Here is a 22028-nt window from a genome sequence, read left to right as displayed (position 1 = left end):
GCAGGGGAGGGCTTGACATGGAGTGCTCAGCAGTTCTTCAGCGGTGGCAGAGTTTAGCCCCACCCCCTGGGCCACAGTAGGGTGGCACTCTTGTGCTGTAGCGCACTGTACTGAAAGCCTTGGGTTTTTAGTCTCTGAGGTCCAGCTGATGTGACTTAGTGTGGAAGGTCGCTCTACATTTATCAGTTCCTTCTTTCCACCTTTACCTCTAGATTCTTCCTGTCTGAAAAGAAGCTAACACCTCATAAGACAGATTCTCCAGTCCCAGCCCGCCACTCCTTTCTTCCAGCCTGAACTTGGCACTCCAAGGAGGCCATGAGACACATGCTTCTCATTACCCCACACCTGACGTGCAGGCCCTGCCTCTCTCCCCCTACCAGACACACACACGTACACACATTCTTCCCGTGGATCCCTGCCAGAAATTGCCATGGACTCTGCAGCTGCCCTGAGTCGCTTACTCTGCTTCCTACAACTGTGTCTCAAAAGGCGGTTCATAAATGTCTTATGCCAGAATCATCTGGGGGTTCATTAAAGTACCGAACACTAAGCTTACTGTAGACTTGCTGAGTGAGAGCCTGGGGATCTGTATTTCAGCAAGCCTTCCTGACGATTCTTATGCACTCTAAAGTTTGAGATCTTCTGGGCTAAGATTGGCCTACTCTAGGTAATCAGAACTATTCAAATCGCTCTTTTTTGCTTACATTGAGCTTCAGAAAGGCATCCCTTCTCTGGGACAGTCATGAGTCATGCCTCGCCTAGGGTATACTACTCTAGGTCATTGCAAAATGTGGATTTTGCAAAATGTGGATTTGAGAATCAACTGCGTGGATAAAATGGTTGAAACCGTGGAAGTGATGTGATGTTTAATGGGGAAAGAAAATATAGGCAAAACCTCAGAGGATGTCCAATGGTTACAGAAACAGGAAGCCAGAATTTGAGGAGGGGTGTTACTCAGATCATAGAGGTAGAGAGGTCAGGAGAAAGAGAATGGAAGGAAAAAGGCTTGTAGTTTTGACATTGAGGTCATTAAATGGCCTTGAAGATTGCTGCTTAATGGGGGTGGATCAGTGGTATCCGACTGCTAGTGGTTAATGCAAGAGCAAATACTGAGGGAGATACACCATCTTAATGCTGGTCTCCACCCAGCCATATATTACACATTTATTTGTTAATGTCTGTGTCTCCCACTGTAAGGTGAGCTTCACGAGGGCTGCATTTTATTTGTTTTGTGTTCTACTGTAGCCCTGGTACCAGGAACGGTGCCTGGCACACAGTAGACATTCAGATATTTGTGGAATGATTGTAGAATGAATGATTTATAGGATCAGTGTGTTAGCATATTTGATTCTGAGACTAAAGGAAAAACAAACTTAGCAAAGGTAGGAGAAATTTGTCCTGGAGTAGGAACTAAAAAAATGCTATTGGCCACCTGTTCAGATGTCTTCATATAAGGGGTATTGGGCATCCTTTTCTGAAATTACTGTATTTTAAGTTTTCCTTCCCAACTAATGTTTTCTTCATTAATCAAATGGGTATATTGTAATTAGCATTTCAAGGAGTTTCTTTTCATTTAGAATGCCTGCCAGTGTTATGATCCCTGTCTGTGAACATGGGTCAGCATTAGGTTGACTTTCATGGTTTGGGAAGCAGGACCAGGACTAAAACATAGCTAGCTTTACTCACTCCCCCGCCATGTTGATTTTTGAATGATTTTCTATTGCTTGAGGTATGAAATCCCAAACTCCATGACTTAATATGGACTTAATAAAGCCCTTAGAAGGAAACATAGGGACGACGCCTCATGACAGATATATACCAGGGGTCAGTAAGCACCTGAAAAGATTCTCAGCATCCTTAGGGAGATGCAAAGCAAAAACATGAGCTACCACTTGACACCTAATTAGGATGGCTGTAGTTAAAACAAAAGAAAAGAGTAACAGGTGTTGGTGAGGATGTGGAGAAATTCACATACAGTGCTGGTGGGAATGTAAAATCCTGCAGCTACTGTAGAAAACACTATGGTGGTTCCTCAAAAAGTTAAACATAGAATTACCATATGACCCAGCAATTCCACTCCTAGGTATGTTGTACCCCAAAGAATTGAAAACGGATTCAGATATTTGTTTGCCGATGTTCACCGCAGCGTTATTCATAGTAGCCAAAAGGTGGAAACAACTCAAGTGTCCGTTGATAGATGAATGGATAAACAAAGTGTGGTATATCTATGCAATGGGATATTATTTAGCCATAAAGAGGAATGGAGTTCTGATACATGCTACAACATGAATGAACCTTAACAACATTATGCTAAGTGAAATAAGCCAGACACAAAAATATTGTGTGATCCTACTTAACATGAAATATCTTGAATGGCAAATTCATAGAGACAGAAAGCAGATTAGAGTTTATCAGGGGCTGAGGAGAGGGGCCATGGAGAGTTCTTGCAGAGAGTTAATGGGTGCAGAGTTTCCGTTAGGGGTGATGAAAAATTTTGAAAATAGGTAGTGGTGATGGTTGTGCAACATCATGAATGTATTTGATGCTGCTGAGTTGTACACTGAAAGATGGTTAAAATGGCAAGCTTTGTGTTACATGTATTTTTTTTTTTAAAAGAGCATGGGTTAAAAACTATTGGATACCTTTTATTAATTGAAAATAAAAGAATGTGCTGTAGAGTGTCAAAGTCATACAGTAATCCTATGAGCAAATAGTGTAATTGAAAAATGAGTGGTATACTTAAAAGACAAACTTTAAAAAAAAATTATTTATTTATTTGGCTGCATCGGGTCTTAGTTGCGGCATGCGAACTCTTAGTTGTGGCATGTGGAATCTAGTGCCCTGACCAGGGATCGAACCCAGGCCCCCTACATTGGGTGCGTGGAGTCTTAGCCACTGGACCACCAGGAAAGTTGCGGAGACGAACTATTTTTAAAAGCATCAATTATAGTACCATTCACTGGAAGAAGGACTGATTAAATGGAAGTGACTTGAGGCTGTTCATCATCCTCTCTTAATTTTTTTTTTATAAATTTATTTATTTTATTTTATTTATTTTTGGCTGCGTTGGGTCTTCGTTGCTGCACACAGGCTTCCTCTAGTTGTGGCGAGTGGGGGCTACCCTTCGTTGCAGTGCATGGGCTTCTCACTGAGGTGGCTTCCCTTGTTGTGGAGCACGGGCTCTAGGTGCGCGGGCTCAGTAGTTGTGGCTCACGGGCTCTAGAGCGCAGGCTCAGTAGTTGTGGCACATGGGCTTAGTTGCTCCATGGCTTGTGGGATCTTCCCGGACCAGGGCTCAAACCCGTGTCCCTTGCATTGGCAGGTGGTTTCTTAACCACTGCGCCACCAGGGAAGTCCCCAGCATCCTCTCTTAATAGAAAAGTGAAAAAAAATATACCTCCTGGACTTGTGCCTTCTGTTACACAGATTTTGGACTGTGCCAGCTTACCAAATGAAGGGTGTCAATAAAGCTTAAATAGGAGCATGTATATGCAAGAGCTCTGCAAACTGCAAAACACTATACAAATCCTAACTCCTTTTTATTTTCTAGAAGAGATATGTTTAATCTACTTTTTTTAAAAAAATTATTTTATTATTTATTATTTTTGGCTGCATTGGGCCTTCGTTGCTGTGCGTGGGCTTTCCCTAGTTGCGGTGAGCAGGGGCTACTCTTTGTTGCAGTCGTACTCTTTGAAGCACGGGCTTCTCATCGCAGTGGCTTCTCCTGTTGTGGAGCGTGGGCTCCAGGCGCGTGGGCTTCAGTAGTTGTGGCTCGTGGGCTCCAGAGCACAGACTCAGTAGTTATGGCGCACGGGCCTAGTTGCTCTGCGGCATGTGGGATCTTCCTGGACCAGGGCTCGAACCCGCGTCCCCTGCATTGGCAGGCGGATTCTTAACCACTGCGCCACCAGGGAAGCCCTAATCTACTTTTTAGCTACTTCAGTTTATTATTTTATAAAGGATTATATTGTGATTTCTTTTTCTCCCTTTTAGTATTTAGTGTCTTTGATCCAGGACAACCTAGGATGGATGTGGGTTTTCTACTTTTTCATTCTTATGGTAAGTGTGTGCCCTTTTTGTTTTTTTTAAACTAGTAGTTTTTAAATTAAATTAGTTCAAAGCATTTACTTAAATCACTTTTTTTACACGCAAAGTAGTTTTTTTTGTTGAGGAATAATTGACTTAAAATAAATTGCATATATTTAACAAGTAAAATTTCGTACAGTTTAACGTATGTGCATGCATGTATGTGAACCCATCATCTCGATCAGGACAGTAAATGTATCCATCACTCCCAAAAGTTTCTTCATGGCCCTTGTGTAATCCCTGTCTCTTGCCTCTCCACCATCCCACCTCTCTCCAGGTAACTACTGAGCACTTTCTGTTGCTATAGATTAGCTTGCGTTTTCTTGAGTTTTATATACATGGAATCATACACTATGTATTTTTGTCTGCTTCTTTCCGTCAGCATAATTATTTTGAGATTCATCCATGTTGTTGCATGTATCAATAGTTCATTTCTTTTTATGGTTAAATCACTTTTTAAATCAACAAAACTGCTGACCGCTTTTAAAGATTCTTTTGTGAAAAGTAACATTTTATTATTCTGAAAGACACATTCATTTTTCAAGGAAGGAAAGGGCTGTTAGTTTGCCCTTGACCTGAGTCTAATGAGTATTGTCATTTATAATTCCAGAAAAAACGAAGAGAGGCTTATACCCCCAACCATTAATCAGGGTACTCTTCCAGAGTACTCTCTGTCTGCTAAATATAATTTGGGAATTCTGAAGGAAATGTGTATGCCAAGCCACATAGGGTTAAAAAAGAAGCATTGCTGTAATTAACACTGTGGTGTGCAAGTTCTAAAATGAACCTCGAGTCTCTTGAGAAAATATCTGTTGTGCCTTCGACATTCTTGGCTGGAACTCTATACTTTCTGGGAAACAGCCAATACAGAATAAGGCCTTGTGCTTTTAAAACATTGCTCTCTTTTGAATAAGCATGTGACATACTCTTATCACATATTGAGACGGTGCTCAAGACAGGTCTACTTGAGAGTCTGGTGATGGCTTCGTTCACCAGGGGATGCATTCAGTATCCTGTCCCTAAATCTAGGGCATCCTAATTGGAGGCAGCCTCCATTGCCCAAGTCTAGATGCTGTCCTCCAGCCTGTCCAAGGAGCCTTTGGGATAGCTCAGCACCTGCAATCCCCTGGAGCTGCCTTAAGGCTTATGTACTCTGCTATCACAAAGGATGCTTTCTTCTGCCTGAGTGCCCTCCAGCTTCTACAGACTGGGCCGTATAACTCGGTCATCTACTTCTGAGTAGAGGGAAGTATCTCCTGATGAACCTGTTGGTATGATCATACTAGAAATGTAATAGAAAGAAAACTGAATCTGTTAGAAGAAACACTGTTTAAATCTGAGCTCCAGTATCAATTTTCTGCCCTACCTACGAGTTATTTAATCTGTGTACCTTAGTTCTTTTTTTGGAGACTGTAATGTAACATTAAGTATTTTGTAATATTAACTGTAATTTTCAAAATCATTTTCTAATTCATTAAAGATTGAGTTGTCCTTGTACGAAGTCAAAAAGAATGTAATTGTCCAAATTCATTATTATGTTCAAAACATGATGCTCTAACAGAATTAATTAACTTGTCACTGCATGTTCAATGCTTTTTTCTCTTCACAGACAAGTTGCACAATTCTATTTATTTCACCATTAATAGTGAGGGAAATATGCTATCTTATGCAAAGACGAGAAGCTCGCATATTGAGTGGGTGACTGGTGCCCACAAAAGAACAAGAATATCAGGACTATTTCTTTTCATTCACCTTATTTTGGGGTTGTCTTAAGAGCTCCAGCATAACCTCAGATTGTCAAGCCTCTTTCAACAGTGTCAGCCACCGGAGATGCTGACCAGAGTGAAGGCTGGGCTATTTTTCTACACTACAGGAATTATTGTTAATGATTTTTATCGCTGTTGTTTCATGAATGTACTGAATGGCCTGTGAATCTGCCAGTGTCTTTGTTGGCCTGTGGAGGTTTATTCCTTTAACCGTAAATGCTGTATTGGACTTGGACCCAGGTTCTCCAGTCTGGAAAGCCGAGTGACCACAAGGCAGTCAGGCATGGTTTGTATCAGTGACGTGCTCCACGAATAGAAAGGATCGTTGCATTTTGCTTTGGTCCTGAGTTTGCAGAGCGTGCCTCATCTCTGAAGCATCAAATCCGGATAAAGCACTCTAGCTGGGTCCAGCGTAAGCCTGCTTGGACAGAGGATCCCTTTGTTAACCACGGTGGGAAAAATCACACTACATGCTGATTGGCTCAGTCACTCTGTATCTGCTCTAAAGTCGTTCAGCTCCAGAAGCAGAAATATCTTCAAGTGATTGTCAACTTCTTCTCCTCCGTCTTCATTCAGAATTCCCTTTGGCTCCTGGAAGTCTTTAGTCTTCCTTTCAAGGACCATAAGGTACCTCAATTGTGAACATGCCAGTGTGTAATTTACAACTGAAGTACTCAACTCCAGATTTGTTCTCTGGGAACTTTAGGATCCACTAGGAAGCTAATGTGCTTAGCCCTATTTTCAGAGGATTGATCTCTGTCGCAGCTGGGTTCCTTGCATTACCTCAGCAGAAGACTAGAATTAGAGAAAAAAGAAGGACCTTTTGGCCCTGTAAGTGTTAAGTATGTGACCTTGAATCACATTAATGGATTACTAGGGCCTGAGGTGTATCTAGGTATCTATTCTTTAGAAGTTTGTAGAATATATGTCTTCAAGGCTGTGAATTCTATACTAATTATCAATATTTTAAGGTCATACTGTATATATATTTTAAATTATGGAAGGTAACAGGTGAAAACTGTGCAATTTTGAGGGCTGCCTAATTTGCATTGGGTTAGGGAATATTTTTCAACCTCTTGCTTTATACTCTCAAATGTGGTGCGTTTATGAACTTGTTAATGTTATTTAATCAAGCAGATTTCCAATCAGTTAATTGCTCATTACTGACAAAAAGGGAAAATATGAAACACAGAAAGGGAAAATAAACTGACTTTTATAATAAATATCTGTCCACCTGGTTATTTTATATATACCGTGAGCTCCGCGCTGTAGAATGTGACTCATGCCTTGCAATTTCCTGCTACTGAGTGTTCCCTGGTGACTATTCACTGACCCTACAGTGTTGCCAGATTGTACAGGTCTATTTCTACTACATTCTGTGAAAGCCTTCCCTTCCCCTTTGTGTAAGATTGTGCTGAGTTTGGATGAGCTGCCTAGTTGTAACTTAAGAATCATCTCTAGATGAACCCCATTTTGATTATTTAGCCCCTGTCTGACATTTGGCTGAGAGTTTCCTCTCCCCCTACGTAATCAGTGTGGTCACATCTTCGTATCCTGACACCAACCATTGTTTTCTTTCTCAAGTTTAAACTTAGCTGGACAGGTGTTCCTCTGACCTCTCTGTAGCCGCCAAGTTGTACCTGAAATGAAATTATAAATAAAATGACTGCTCAACACTGAATGAAATTATATCTTGCACTATGGGTATATTTCCTATTCTCTTTCTGGCAGTCTACATACATGTTAGCTTTAAAGAACTCCTAAGAGTTAACTTTCTTATTTTTTTTTTCCCTTGAAGAAAAGGCCATAGTGAAGGCCAGTTTGGAAAAGCATTCTTCTCTGACACCTCGATCCTCCGATACTCACTAGGTTGAAATACAGCACTCTGGCCTGCCTTTTCTTGTCATATGGTGTTTTCTTTTCTCCTTCCATATAGTTTCAAAGGGAGAGAGGCCCCTCTCCACTCCTGCTTATTCTAGTCTTTGCCGCTTCCTGGAGGGCTGGTGTCCCAGTCAACATTCATACAAGAAATGTCTGAGGGCTCCCTGTGTGCGTTGTGAAGTTTAGCGAGATGGAGGGTACAGGATGCTCTTGTCCACTCCTTCCCTTTCCTTTACAACATCAGAAGTCCTCCCTCCTCCCACACAGGTAACTGATAAAGCCTTTTCTTATCCCTACTAGTTCTTCTGACTTACATCCTATTTTCCTTTTCACAGCCAAATCCTTTGAGTTAACAGATGGTATCTGCTGCCCTCCTGGCTGTGCTACTAACTTCCTCCTCAACTAGGTAACTAACTGTATGTCTATTCGTCCAGGACACTCCTGGTTTATGCCTGATGTTCTGACATAATTATCACGTCATAATTATAGCACTTTCCTTTGCTCTCCCAGTCTCCTAGTTTGGATATGTTACCCTTAACCTATGAGCTTTTTTGCATCGCTCTCCAGAAACCGTACAACTGAAGGTCATAGAACTTAGATATCTTTTTTTCCTCATTGCTTATCTTTCTTAATCCTCCTCTTATACTTGACTCCGGTAACCACTTCATCTTCTCCAGGACTTTTTTTCTTTGGCTTCTATGGCATTTTAATGTATTGAATCTTCTTATTTCCTATCTTTTACTGGGTTCTCTTCTCTGCTCACCCTCTGCTAGTTTCCAATAGGGGTCACCAGCTTTCCCAGATGAGCTGTTCTTAATACCTAACAATAGCTCTGTTAAGTACTAAAGAGAGATAGGGCATCCATTTATATAATACTCTCTGGTGTTTAGTTAACTGCAAGTCTCAAGGGAAGTGAGCTCAACTTATGTAACCTCAACCCCTGTCCCATCCCCACCCAGACCACACTGCCAATTGGCTTTATGAATGGTTTTCAAATTTTCTAAGTCATAAACCCTTTTGAGAATCTGACAGCCATTTGCCCTCTCCCCAGATCAAAATGCACCTGTGAACAAACTTTCAAGGTTTATTACAGGGTGTTCACAGGCCAAAACTTGAAGCCCGTCCTTAGACCACAAAGTTAGAAACCTTCGTTGAGAGAATCAAGTGCCATCTGTTAGCCTGAGGTTTCCTACAATCCACCTTCAGTCTGTTTCTTTCTTTCTTTTTTTTTTTTTTTTTAAATATTTATTTATTTAGGCTGCACCAGGTCTTAGTTGCGGCATGCGAGATCTAGTTCCCCAACCAGGGATCAAACCCGGGCCCCCTGCATTGTGAGCACGGAGTCTTACCCACTGGACAAACAGGGAAGTCCCTCAGTTTGTTTCTTTACCGAATCTCCTGATGTCTCTCTACACGAACCTTCTACAAAATCAGACTGGTTAGCTTATTGACTACAAATGGCAGTGTGTATTCATATCAGTTTACATTTTTTTTGGAAGCACCTGTGTTTTGGTTTGTTTTCTCTTTTTTTTTGGTTTTTTAAATGAAAAAATGTTTAATTGTGGTAAAATACATGTAACATAAAATGTACCGTCTTAACCATTTTAAGTATACAGTTCAGTAGTGTTAAGTATTAATATATTCACATTGTAGTGTTTACCTTCTAGTGTTGATTCACAGTTCTGGTCTGTAATACCCCTTCTTAACTCTCTGCTTTCTGAATCTTAATTTTTCCTCAAGACTTGGACAAGCACCATCTAGTCCAAGAAACCATTTTCCAGCCACAGCCTTACTAGCCCCCCATCCTCTCGCCTTTTTTGGTAGCAATAGCAATATTACTTATTTGGTCCTTAGCTGCTTCAGTCTAACCTGTTTTTATATCTAACTCCCCAAGGTGATTATTGGTCTTCTTTTTTTTTTGGCTGCATTGGGTCTTTATTGCTGTGTGCAGGCTTTCTCTAGTTGCGGTGAGTGGGGGCTGCTCTTCGTTGTGGTGCATGGGCTCTGGGCGCGCGGGCTTAGGTAATTGTGGCACGTGGGCTCAGTAGTTGTGGTTTGCAGGCTCTAGAGCGCAGGCTCAGTAGTTGTGGCACACGGGCTTAGTTGCTCTGCGGCATGTGGGATCTTCCCGGACCAGGACTCGGACACGTGTCTCCTGCATTGGCACGCGGATTCTTAACCACTGCGCCACCAGGGAAGCCCTGATTATTGGTCTTTTTCTCCAATGCCTAGTTCCTTGCATGGTTGGTGCTGCGTAAATGTTGATCGAGTTGGAAGAGGTGGAAGGAAAAGGAGTGGAGGGGGGCCGAGTGGAGTGTGGCTCCCTGACCCTGCATGTGGCTCTTCCCCTTGCTTTACAACATGACACCACCTCCCACAGTAAATGGCCAGGTTATCAGGCCAGGCCGTGGGGCAGAGAATGCATTGTCCTCTCCTCAGGCTCTTCAGTAGCCGTATCAGCTCTCCTGGAGAACTAAGCCACAGTGAAGGGCGAGCTTGCTGCTACAGAAGAAACCCCATGTTGTTCAGGCTGCTGTCTTTATTCCTGCTGCGTGTTTTCACCTGGCCCATCCTCTTCCTTCCAGTTCTGTCTGTCCCTCTGAGCTCCTGATGTCCTACCTCCATGGGACTTTGCTTTTTTTTTCTTAATTGAAGTTTAGTTGATTTACAATGTTGTGTTAGTTTCAGGTGTACAGCAAAGTGATTCAGTTACACATACGTATATATATATTTTTCTTCAGATTCTTTTCCCTTATAGGTTATTATAAAATATTGAGTAGAATTCCCTGTGCTATACAGTAGGTCTTTGTTGGTTATCTGTTTTATATATAGTAGAGTGTATATGTTCATCTCCATGGAGCTTTTCCTGATTACCCCACTTCTAATGCTCTTTCCTTTCCTTAAAATTCTAGAGTCGTTACATAGACCGTGCAGTCTGCCCAGGCCGAGTGATTTTACTGCCTTATTTTGTTCTCTGGTTGTTTCTGGTTAAGTTGTTGTTTCCTCAGTTAAATTGTGAGCATGAAAGAGTCAACTCCATGTCCAAGGTCGCAGCAACCATCAATCAAGACAGCTGTTATCTTCCCTTGTGGCCTCTGTACTTTCAGGCACATCTTCCTTTTGCTTTTCCTTAAATGCCCTGACCTTTCTGGTGACCAGGTTTTTATTTATTTACTTATTTATTTACTTTTGGCTGCATTGGGTATTCGTTGCTGCGTGCGGGCTTTCACTAGGTTGTTGTGAGCGGGGGCTACTCTTCGTTGTGATGCACGGGCTTCTCATTGCGGTGGCTTCTCTTGTTGCAGAGCATGGGCTCTAGGCATGCGGGCTTCAGTAGTTGTGGCACGCAGGCTCAGTAGTTGTGGCTCGCGGGCTCTAGAGCACAGGCTCAGTAGTTGTGGCTCGGGGGCTTAGTTGCTCCACGGCATGTGGGATCTTCCTGGACCAGGGCTCGAACCTGTGTCCCCTGCATTAGTAGGAAGATTCTTAACCACTGTGTTACCCAGAGAAGTCCCTCTGGTGACCAGGTTTGTTCCAGCATATATCCAGAATAAATCAGATTCAGTATGAAATTTATATATGTGAACACAGATAATACAAATCACTTAAATGGTTATATATGTGTTACAGGTAATTCTAGGTGACTCTATATATATATGTAATTATGTGTTACATTTAACTATACACACACATATAAATATATACATATGTACATGTACATCAAGACTAATATTTGAAAGGGAGTTCTGTGCCTGAGCCACCAATGCTTCATGTGTGTACACAACTTTCTCTTTATTTTTTTAAGCGTCTCATCTTCCTGGCCTCCTTTTCTCTTCTTTATTTAAACAAGTTTATTTTATTATTTATTTATTTGGCTGCACCGCGTGGCATGCGGGGTCTTAGTTCCCAGACCAGGAATCAAACCCGTGCCCCCTGCAATGGAAGCATGGTGTCTTAACCACTGGATCACCAGGGAAGTCCCCTGGCCTGATTTTCTTTATTTTCTTTTTTATATTTTTGGTCGTGCCGCACGGCTTGTGGGATCTTAGTTCCCTGATCACGGATCAAATCTGGGCCCCCTGCAGTGGAAGCCTAACCACTGGACCACCAGGGAATTCCTGGTACATGACTTTTAAAAATGCCCTCCCATCCACTACTCTCTTTTATCCCCACTGCATTTGTAAGGTAGGAGGACCCGTGGTTGTGGTCCTTAGATTTGAGAACTGAGGCTCTGAGAAGCTCATGGGTTTGCCCAGGGTCACACATCTAGTACATGACAGCAGGACTGAATCAAAACCCAGGTCTTCTGACTTCAGTGTTTTTTTCCGTGATGCTACTCGGCCTCTTCTCTTTTGACTTTAATCTTATCTTGGGCTTCCTTCCAGGGTACACGCTGTGCAAGGCTCTCAAATTCCGAGCGCCAGAGTCCTGCAGGTGAGCAGGGCTGCCAGACGCTGTGAAGCTTTGGCTTTTAAAAAGAAAAAAATTATTTATTTATTTTTGGCTGCATTGGGTCTTCGTTGCTGCGTGCGGGCTCTTCTCTCGTTGCGTCGAGCGGGGGCTACTTTTCGTTGCAGTGTGCAGGCTTCTCATTGCGGTGGCTTCTCTTGTTGCAGAGCACGGGCTCTAGGCACGCGGGCTTCAGTAGTTGTGGCGCGCGGGCTTCAGTAGTTGTGGCACGCGGGCTCAGTAGTTGTGGCTTGCGGGCTCTAGAGCACAGGCTCAGGAGTGGTGGTGCACGGGCTTAGTTGCTCCGCGGCATGTGGGATCTTCCCGGACGAGGGCTGGAACCCATGTCCCCTGCATTGGCAGGTGCTCCAGGGAAGTCCGAAGCTTTGTCTTAAAACTGCCTCCAGCTCGCACCTGCTGCTGGACTGAGTGCCCCTCAGAGCCCCCCAGGGCCCCTCTCTGCAGCACCTTCCCCTTCAGGTTTGCCTTTTTAAGGAGCATCTCTTCCCTCTTTCCTGGTCCTTCTGCCTGAGGCTTAGGACGATCTGCCACCTGACAGACGCTTGCATTGTGACGTCTTTTGTCCTCCCCCAGCCCTGGAGTTGGTGGAGGTGCTGATGTCCCATGCCCACCTGAGCCAGCTCTGCCTCTTTCCTCTTGACCAAGGTCCCTGCTCTTACCCGTCTTTTTAAAATTTTTTGGCGACGCCTCAAGGCTTGTGGGATCTTAGTTCCCTGACCAGGGATTGAACCCAGGCCCCAGCAGTGAAAGCACCAAGTCCTAACCACTGAACTGCCAGGAATTCCCTTACCCTTCCTTCTAATGAATGTTTAATTAACTTTGAATGACGGTCTTATATCTAAAATGCTATTAGTCAGCTTTTTATTGCGTGCCATTGCCCTCTGATTAAAGAAATAACTTATTTTTCCCTTTTGCCCTTTCAGAAATTAGATAACAAGTAGCAAAATCATTTGAAACCATTTAAAATCCCATTTAATCACAAGGATGTTGTCTTAACTTCATCATCAGTGAAATACTGATAAAAAGGCCACGCTGTTGGATGGGAATGTTGATCTGGATTGTAATGGGATAATTGTATTTAGGTAAAACCTTTCATCCAAGTACTTCAAAGGCCTTCACCTTGTTTAATAGTTTTTATCAGGCCCTGAAGAGTGACATCAGTATACCATAGTCCTAGATTGTGTGTGTGTATGTGCACATTTGCGTATTTATTTAGCATTTTGTTTGTTTTCCTAGGCTCACCATAGAAAGTTTCAGGAACCTAACTCTTGCTGTGGATTTTATTAAAAAAAACGATACCTAAGGAATCGCATACATAACTTGCCTTTGTTGCATGGGATTAAGATGTGAATGGGGTTACAAAATAAAGAGAGACCGCTCTGGAGCCAGGAGGGTGGAGCTGGGGGATGAAGGAGCAGTGACTAAAATAGAGGCTGAAGAGATACCCTTCCCCAAATGCTCCCAGTCGTGAGATAGGTTTCATCCTTGTTTGCTCTACTAGGTGGGTTCACATAAAAATGATTCTGTGAACAAGGTCTTGGAGAGAAGATAATTTAACAGAACTTTTGAAATTCAAAACAAGCCTGTGTCCTGGCTGAGGGAAAGGTCCCTATCTCTGCAATCACTTTGAGGCTGTTGAAGCAGCATCTGGATAAAGGGATGAGTTACTTAAGAGAAGAACCTTTTAGAGAAAAGACTAGCAAAGATTTTTTTTTCACCCCCCCACACCGTGTGGATCTTAGTCCCCCAACCAGGGATTGAACCCGTGCCCCCTGCAATGGAAACATGGAGTCTTAACCACTGGACGGCCAGGGAAGTCCCCAAAAGACTAGCAAGCGTGGCCCACAGGGATGACCCAGTGCTGGCCCCCTTCCCACATCTTTCTGCTGTTTGGTTTTCGCATAGCAGCTCATTTAATGCTGCAGGATCTAACTTATAAGGTGATTTTTAAAAATCAATGTTTATGTTTTCCTCTCTCTAACCAGCCCCCCCCCCCCCCCCCCCCCGCGCGCCAAAAGAAACAGTTCTTTCCTATTGGGCTCCTTTCTTTGTCTCAGCGGTTCATGCCTCTTGACTCAGCAGGGGGAGACAAAGTTCCAGAGACCCTGCCCGCTGCACCTGTCAGCACCAGAAAGCCACATGTGCTTCATTTCATCATGACTTTACATTCGTTGGTTTTGAAACCCTCCTGGCTAGTTATTCTCTCAGAAGTTCTCGGTCCCCCCACCTGGCAGCCTTCTGTTACCACTGGTGATGCCCCACCTGTTTTACTGAAAGATCAGGATTATCTGGAGTTTCTCCACTTGGGCATTTCTCTGTTTTGCACAGGAATTGATGTCTTAACTTCACTCTAAATTCCATTCCTTTTGATTAGCTTCTCTCCATCTTTTTTTTTCTCGTCTTTCAATCCTCCAGGCCTCTCAGCTGAGACCTTGAACCTTCCCTTCCACACCTTGCTTCTACCAGCCCCCTACTATGAATAGTAACCTGTTCTCCAAATGGATGGTCTTCCCACGCGCACCTCAGCCATGCTCTCCCTGTGAGGCTCTCGTTGTTAGATGTGCTCTACTGAGTGAAAATCTTTGTTTTTTTTTAATTCATTTATTTAATTTGTTTTTATTTTTGGCTGCATTGGGTCTTCATTGCTGTGCGCGTGCTTTCTCTAGTTGTGGCGAGCAGGGGCTACTCTTCGTTGCGGTGTGCGGGCTTCTCATTGCGGTGGCTTCTCTTGTTGCGGAGCACGGGCTCCGGGTGCGCGGGCTTCAGTAGTTGTGGCACGTGGGCTCAGTAGTTGTGGCTCGCGGGCTCTAGAGCGCAGGCTCAGTAGTTGTGGCGCACGGGCTTAGTTGCTCCGCAGCATGTGGGATCTTCCCCGACCAGGGCTCGAACCTGTGTCCCCTGCATTGGCAGGTGGATTCTTAACCATTGCGCCATCAGGGAAGCCCCCTGAGTGAAAATCTTACAGTGTCTTCCATTTGTCCTAATTCTTCCAAAGTAACACAGATATATATTTTCTCTTGATATATTTGGAGACAACTTCCTTCTTTCCCTTTCAGCTTTTTATGCTTCTAATCTTAAATTTTTATTGAAGCTATTCCCCCAAGCATTGCTTTCTGATCAAAGCTGGCCGTCTCTGTTCTTTACTTTTGATGTCGTTAACTACCTTCTTATTCTTTGAATTCCACTTTTGTCTCCATTTTGATATCTCCTTTTCCTCCTAATCCTCAGTCGTAAGAAAACTCTCTAGACAAAATTGTTTCATCTTCTGTGTTCCAGACGCTCTCGTTCATACCCTATTTTTAGCTTTGTCATCACTCGTCCACAAAACTCTAGAAAGTCAGGACTACCTTCTAATCATTTTGAAAAATCCTCTCATACAGTGCCTGGCAAATAGGTGGTAGAACTTAGTTAATGTTTAATTTTTCTCTGTTCCAGTTCCAGTACTTCTTTTACACAGTTCGCTGTTTCATATTTTTCTAAAACCTCCCAATGAGTACCAATTTTTTCTCTCTAGCCCCAATTTGTTACTCATTTTCCAATCTTAAATTGCCTTGCGATCACCAGGATGTCCTGCTGGCAGCCCAGTGTAATAGAGTTCATTTTCTCACCCCAGTCCCTGCAAACCCACTTCCCACATAACTTTCCTAGTGGTCTTTGTTTAATAAGCTGCTTGAAGCATTTTTGAGTAAACTTAGGCGTCAAGGCACATTTTGATCCTTATTCCTTAAGTAGCTCTCTCGCATTACTGGGCCCGGAGTCTCCACTGTGCCATAATTCTCACATTTTCTGGGTTGCCCTTAACTGTCAGTGGCAACGCCATCTTCTCCAGGCCCCCAGCCTTAAGGATACTTGTGGATACATCTTTTTCTCTCTCCTTTGTCCTCAGCCTCCAGGCGTTGCTGATTCTTTCTCGCTTGCTTTTCTAGCTCATCTTTCTTGTTGATTTCTAAACCATTTTCCTCTGCCTGAATTATTCTCAATGGCCTTATTTTTGGTGTCCCTCTTCTAGGCTTCCCTGCTCCAGTCTGTGCCATGCTCAACTCTCAGAATAATCCTGTTAAACAGTATTTTTGTGGTGTTATTCTCCTGCTCATATATCAAAAAGGACTTTCTTTCCTGGATTAATGTTGAGATCTTGCATGAAGCCTCATCTCTAGCTAGAAAATCAGGGAGACCAGAGATCTGAGGCTAAGTAGTAGTGACACCTCTCTTCCACTGATGTCTTTTTTTTTTTTTTTACCATGCTGCGTGGCTTGTGGGATCTTAGTTCCCGGACCAGGGATCGAAGCTGGGCCCCCTGCAGTGGAAGTGCAGAGTCCTAACAACTGGACCACCAGGAAATTCCCCTCTGATGTCTTGTTTGTGAAAGTATTGAACACTGCTCTTTCTTTGTATTTTTTTTTAAATAACAACTTTATTGAAATATCATTTACACATATATGTCACCCATTTAAAGTGTACAGTGGTTTTAGGGATAGTCATGGGTTTATCTAATTTTAGAACATTTTCTTCACCCCCAAAAGAAACCCTGTACCTCTTAGCAGTCACTCTGCATTCTCCTCTCTCCCCGGCTTCTGGCAACTAGTGATTTACATTCTGTATCTATGGATTTACCTATTCTGGACATTTCGTATAAATGGAATACAGGGTCTTTTGTGATTGGCTTCTTTCACTTAGCGTAATGTTTTCTAGGCTGTTCTAACTGGGTTTTCTTAGATCCTGTATTTGTCTGTTTAGCGTCCATTCATCAGAAGGCCAGCTGTCTTCATTGTATCATCTTATTCTCTGTATTCTTGATGCTCTGGCATTTGTGGGCTCGCTGCCCCTCCCAGGACTAGCCGGCTCTGAGAGATAGGAAAGGGCTCACCCTGTAGCACACTTTTCGTACGCAAACGATCCAGTCCAGAGCTCACACCCCGAACCAACCAGGAACCAACCACGTCCTTTATCAAACTCTCACACACCAAGCTAATCTCTCCCCTGCCCTAAGTCAAACGAGGGCCAGGTGCCAAACAACTAAGAGACAGCCCTTCCCAAAGCCTGCCAGAATTATTCAGACTAGTCAGTCCTAAACTCTTTACCCTGCCCTGCTTTGCCTTTCCTGCAGAAAACACAATAAAGGCTCTGGCTCAGGCTTTCCCTGGCTCCTTCCTCCTCCTGACCCAAACTGAAGCTTCCCCGTAGGGCCCGGTGGGTGTGGTGTGCTTGCCTTTCAGGCACCATGAGTAGTAAAAATCTTTCAATGGCACTGACCTCTCCTTGTCGTCACTCAGTCACTTCCATAAGTTAAAAATCTCACAGGTACAATTGAGACAAAGGCTCATTTCTGTTGTCACATGTTCATTCCTTTCTATGACTGAATTATATGCGTACACCACATTTTGTTTATTCACTCATCAGTTGATGGCCATTTGGGTTATTCCCACTTTTTGACTATTATGAATAATGCTGCTAGGAGCATTTGTATATAAGTTTTTATGTGGATGTATGTTTTCGGGTCTCCTGGGTGTGGAATTGTTGGGTCATATGGTAACTATAATTAACATATGGAACTGCCAAACAACTTTATTTTTTTAACGTTTTCATTGGAGTATAATTGCTCTACAATGGTGTGTTAGTTTCTGCTTTATAACAAAGTGAATCAGTTATACATATATACCCATATCTCCTCCCTCTTGCGTCTCCCTCCCACCCTCTCTATCCCACCCCTCTAGGTGGTCACAAAGCACGGAGCTGATCTCCCTGTGCTATGCAGCTGCTTCCCACTAGCTATCTGTTTTACCGAACTACTTTCTGAAGTGGCTGCACAATTTTACAATCCCACCAGCAATCTGCGAAAGTTCCAATTTCTCCACGTCGTCACCAGCACTTGTTATTGTCCGTCTTTTTAAAATTTTAGTCATCCTAATAGATTTGAAGTGGTGTCTTACTGTGGTTTGATTTGCGGTTCTCTCTAATGACTAATCATGTTGGGCATCTTTTCATGTGCTTATTGGCCATTTGTCTTCCTGGGGATGTGTCTCCTTTGCCCATTAAAAATTGGGTTATTTGTCATTTTATTGTTGTGTTGTGAGAGTTCTTTACATATTATAGATATAAGTCCCTTATCAGATATATGATTTAATATATTTTTCCTATCCTGTGGATTGTCTTTTCACTTTCTTGCTGGTATCCTTAGAAACACAAATTTTTAAAATTTTGATGAGGTCTAATTTACCTGTTTCTTCTTTTGTCACTTCTGATTTTGATGTCATACATAAGCTATCTTTGTCTAGTCCAAGGTCATGAAGATTTACTCGTAAGTTTTCTTCTAAGACTTTCATTATTTTAGCTCTTATATTTAGGCATATGATCCATTTTGAGTTAATTTTTATATGTAGTATTAGATAGAGTCCAAGTTTTATTCTTTTGCATGTGGCTATCATTATCCCGCTGCATCATTTGTTGGCAAGACTATTCTTTCCCCATTGAATTGTCTTTTTAAAAAAATTATTTATTGATTTTATTTATTTTGGCTGTGTTGGGTCTTCGTTGTTGCTCATGGGCTCTCTCTAGTTGTGGTGAGCGGGGTCTGCTCTTCATTGTGGTAGATCAGTTAGGTGGAGAGTATTGCCATCTAATAATATTAAATCTTCCAGTCCATGAATATAGGATGTCTTTCCATTTATTTAGGTCTTCCTTAATTTCTTTTTTTTAGATAAATTTATTTATTTTTGGCTATGTTGGGTCTTTGTTGCTGCACAGGCTTTCCCTAGTTGTGGCGAGTGGGCGCTACTCTTCATTGCGGTGTGTGGGCTTCTCATTGAGGTGGCTTCTCATTGTGGAGCACGGGCTCTAGGCACGGGGGCTTCAGTAGTTGTGGCACGTGGGCTCAGTAGTTGTGGCTTGTGGGCTCTAGAGTGTAGGCTCAGTAGTTGTGGTGCATGGGCTTAGTTGCTCCACGGCATGTGGGATCTTCACGGACCAGGGCTCAAACCCGTGTCCCCTGCATCGGCAGGCAGATTCTTAACCACTGCGCCACCAGGGAAGTCCTGGTCTTCTTTAATTTCTTCCAGTGATGTTTCACAGTTTTCACTGTACAAATACTGTACTTTTTCTGTTACAGTTATTCTTAAGGGTTGTTTTTGTTGTTGTTGTTGCTATTGTAAATGGAATTGTTTGCTTAATTTCAGTTCATGTTGTTCATTGCTAGTATATAGAGGTACGATTGATTTTTGTATATTGACCTTACATCCTGCAACCTAGCTGAACTTCTTTTTCTTTGTTCCAATAATTACTTTGTGAATTGCTTAGGATTTTTCGTATACAAGATCACATCATCTGGGAATAGAGATGGTTTAAATTTTTCCTTTCCAATCTGGATGCCTTTTATTTCTTTTTCTTGCCTAATTTCCCTGGTTAGAACATCCAGTACAATGTTGAATAGAAGTGGTGAGAGTAGCCATCCTTGTCTTGCTTCTAATCTTAGGAGGAAAACATCCAGTATTTCACCCGTAAGTATGTTAGCTGTGGGTTAACAAAGAGCCTCTTGCCTTTTTGTCATCCTACACTATCCAGTTTCTCTTTCTACTCTCTAACTTTACAGCATAGTGGAAGGAATGTGAACCTTAGAATCAGACTCGGGTTTGAATTGACTGTTTTATTAATTCTACCAGGAAATGTTGAGTGTTAGAGACCAGTGAATAAAAGCAAATCCTTGCCCCCAAACTACTGCTAATACAGTGAGAGAGACTGTCGTATGGGTTAAATCTTGCAGTGTGATAAGTGCTGTGAAGTGGGTATGCTCAGAGCAGTGAGGAGTACAGAAAACGGGTCCTTGGGAAGATTAGTACAACCTGAGGTTATGATGCCTGAATTGCTCTTGAACTGTAGGAGATGGTCTTGGAAGAGAGGAAACATGTGCAGAGAAGGGAATGTGGCTGGATTCTGTGAACCACAGGTAGGTCTGCGAGGCTGGGGATGGAGTGCTTGCAAGTGAAGGGCCAGAGGTGATCCTGGAGTTAGCAGAGCCGTCTCATCAAGGGCCTTGCAAGCTCCTGAAGGCTTTGTGAGGACTGGATTTGTGTGTTAGACCACTTGGGCAGTAGGGAAAGAGATGGACTAGTGATGGGTGAGACCATGAACAGGGAGACCTGGAGACGGGAGGTTGTTGTGTAAGCAGGGGAGAATTGAGGTCCTAGAGTAAGGATGGAGGAAAAGAGTAGAATCAAGGAAGATTCAAAGGTAAACTTTTTTTTTTTTTTGCGGTACGCAGGCCTCTCACTGCTGTGGCCTCTCCCGCTGCGGAGCACAGGCTCCAGATGCGCAGGCTCAGCGGCCATGGCTCACGGGCCTAGCCGCTCCGCGGCAGGTGGGATCCTCCTGGACGAGGGCACGAACCCGTGTCCCCTGCATTGGCAGGCGGACCCTCAACCACTGCGCCACCAGGGAAGCCCTCAAAGGTAAACTTAATAAGGCATGCTGTGGGCTTCCCTGGTGGCACAGTGGTTAAGAGTCCGCTTGCCAATGCAGGGGACATGGGTTTGAGCCCCGGTCCGGGAAGATCCCACATGCCATGGAGCAACTAAGCCTATGCACCACAACTACTGAGCCTGTGCACCTAGAGCCCATGCTCCACAGCAGGAGAAGCCATGGCAATGAGAAGCCTGCGACCGCAGCAAAGAACAGCCCCTGCATGCTGCAACTAGAGAAAATCCGCGTGCAGCGATGAAGACCCAACACAGCCAAAAATAAATAAAATAAATTTATAAAAAAAAACAAAAGGCATTTTGCAGTTGACTGTGAGGCGTGGAGGTGGATTTGGAGAGAATGATTCTTGGGTTTCTGATGTGGTATCTGGGTTGATTGGTGGGTTACCTGAGATTCAGTTTCCTCATCTGTAAAATGGGAAAAATGCTTCACAGATAACAGTATATTCAAATCTCTGAGCACAGGCATGTGGTTGGGACTAGTAAATACTTGTCCTTTTCGCTTTGCCCCATTTTGTTTCTGTTTTTTCCATTCTCTAAATGTAGGTCTTCCTTTGGTTCTACCTTCAGAATGCTTTTCTTTGCTGTGTCCCACAGTTCCCACTGTCAGCCCCACGCAGATGACCCCCAGATTTCTCTCTTCACCCTGATCTCTCTCGTAAGTGTTTTTGACTGTGTTCTGAGCATCTACATGGCCTCTTAGCCCTCGCAAGGGGGAACCATCCCCCAAATCTTCCTCCTCCTCATATCCATAGGCCTTTTTTTTTTTTTTTTTTTCTGCGGTATGCAGGCCTCTCACTGTTGCGGCCTCTCCCGTTGTGGAGCACAGGCTCCAGACGTGCAGGCTCAGCGGCCGTGGCTCACGGGCCCAGCCGCTCCGCGGCATGTGGGATCTTCCTGGACCAGGGCATGAACCCGTGTCCCCTGCATTGGCAGGCGGACTCTCAACCACTGCGCCACCAGGGAAGCCCTCCATAGGCCTTTTAATGGCACTGTCACTTCCTCAGCCACTCTGGCTTATAAATTCATCTTCTCTAGTGGAAAAAGCACATCTATCTCTGGTGGTTCCTAGTTTCCCAGAGTCTTTTTTTTGGGTGGGGGCGGCCCTGCATTGGGTCTTTGTTGCTGTGCACGGGCTTTCTCTAGTTGCGGCGAGCAGGGGCTACTCTTCGTTGCAGTATGCAGGCTTCTCATTGCGGTGGCTTCGTTGCGGAATGGGCTCTAGGCACGTGCGCTTCAGTAGTTGCAGCACGCAGGCTCAGTAGTTGTGGCACATGGGCTTAGTTGCTCCGCGGCATGTGGGATCTTCCTGGACCAGTGCTTGAACCCGTGTCCCCTGCATTGGCAGGTGGATTCT

General features: G+C 43.6%; 1 protein-coding gene across 5 annotated transcripts in view; it reads left to right on the top strand.

Moving 5' to 3' along the window:
• The window catches only part of SLC37A3 (solute carrier family 37 member 3), a 35506-nt gene extending 28431 nt beyond the window's left edge, over nucleotides 1-7075 (top strand). For 4 of the 5 annotated variants that reach the window (XM_065883688.1, XM_065883687.1, XM_065883686.1 and 1 more), the window contains 2 exons: nucleotides 3994-4059; nucleotides 5696-5859. In XM_065883688.1, coding sequence (XP_065739760.1) covers nucleotides 3994-4059; nucleotides 5696-5859 — 230 coding nt within the window. Of the gene's footprint in view, nucleotides 1-3993; nucleotides 4060-5695 lie in introns of all 5 variants that reach the window. The other variant, XM_065883684.1, reaches the window with a different exon arrangement.
• The last annotated feature ends 14953 nt before the right edge of the window (nucleotides 7076-22028 follow it).

This window comes from Phocoena phocoena, chromosome 9 (assembly GCF_963924675.1).
Source record: "Phocoena phocoena chromosome 9, mPhoPho1.1, whole genome shotgun sequence".
NCBI classification, from domain to species: domain Eukaryota; kingdom Metazoa; phylum Chordata; class Mammalia; order Artiodactyla; family Phocoenidae; genus Phocoena; species Phocoena phocoena.
This window is presented reverse-complemented; position numbering and strand designations above follow the sequence as displayed.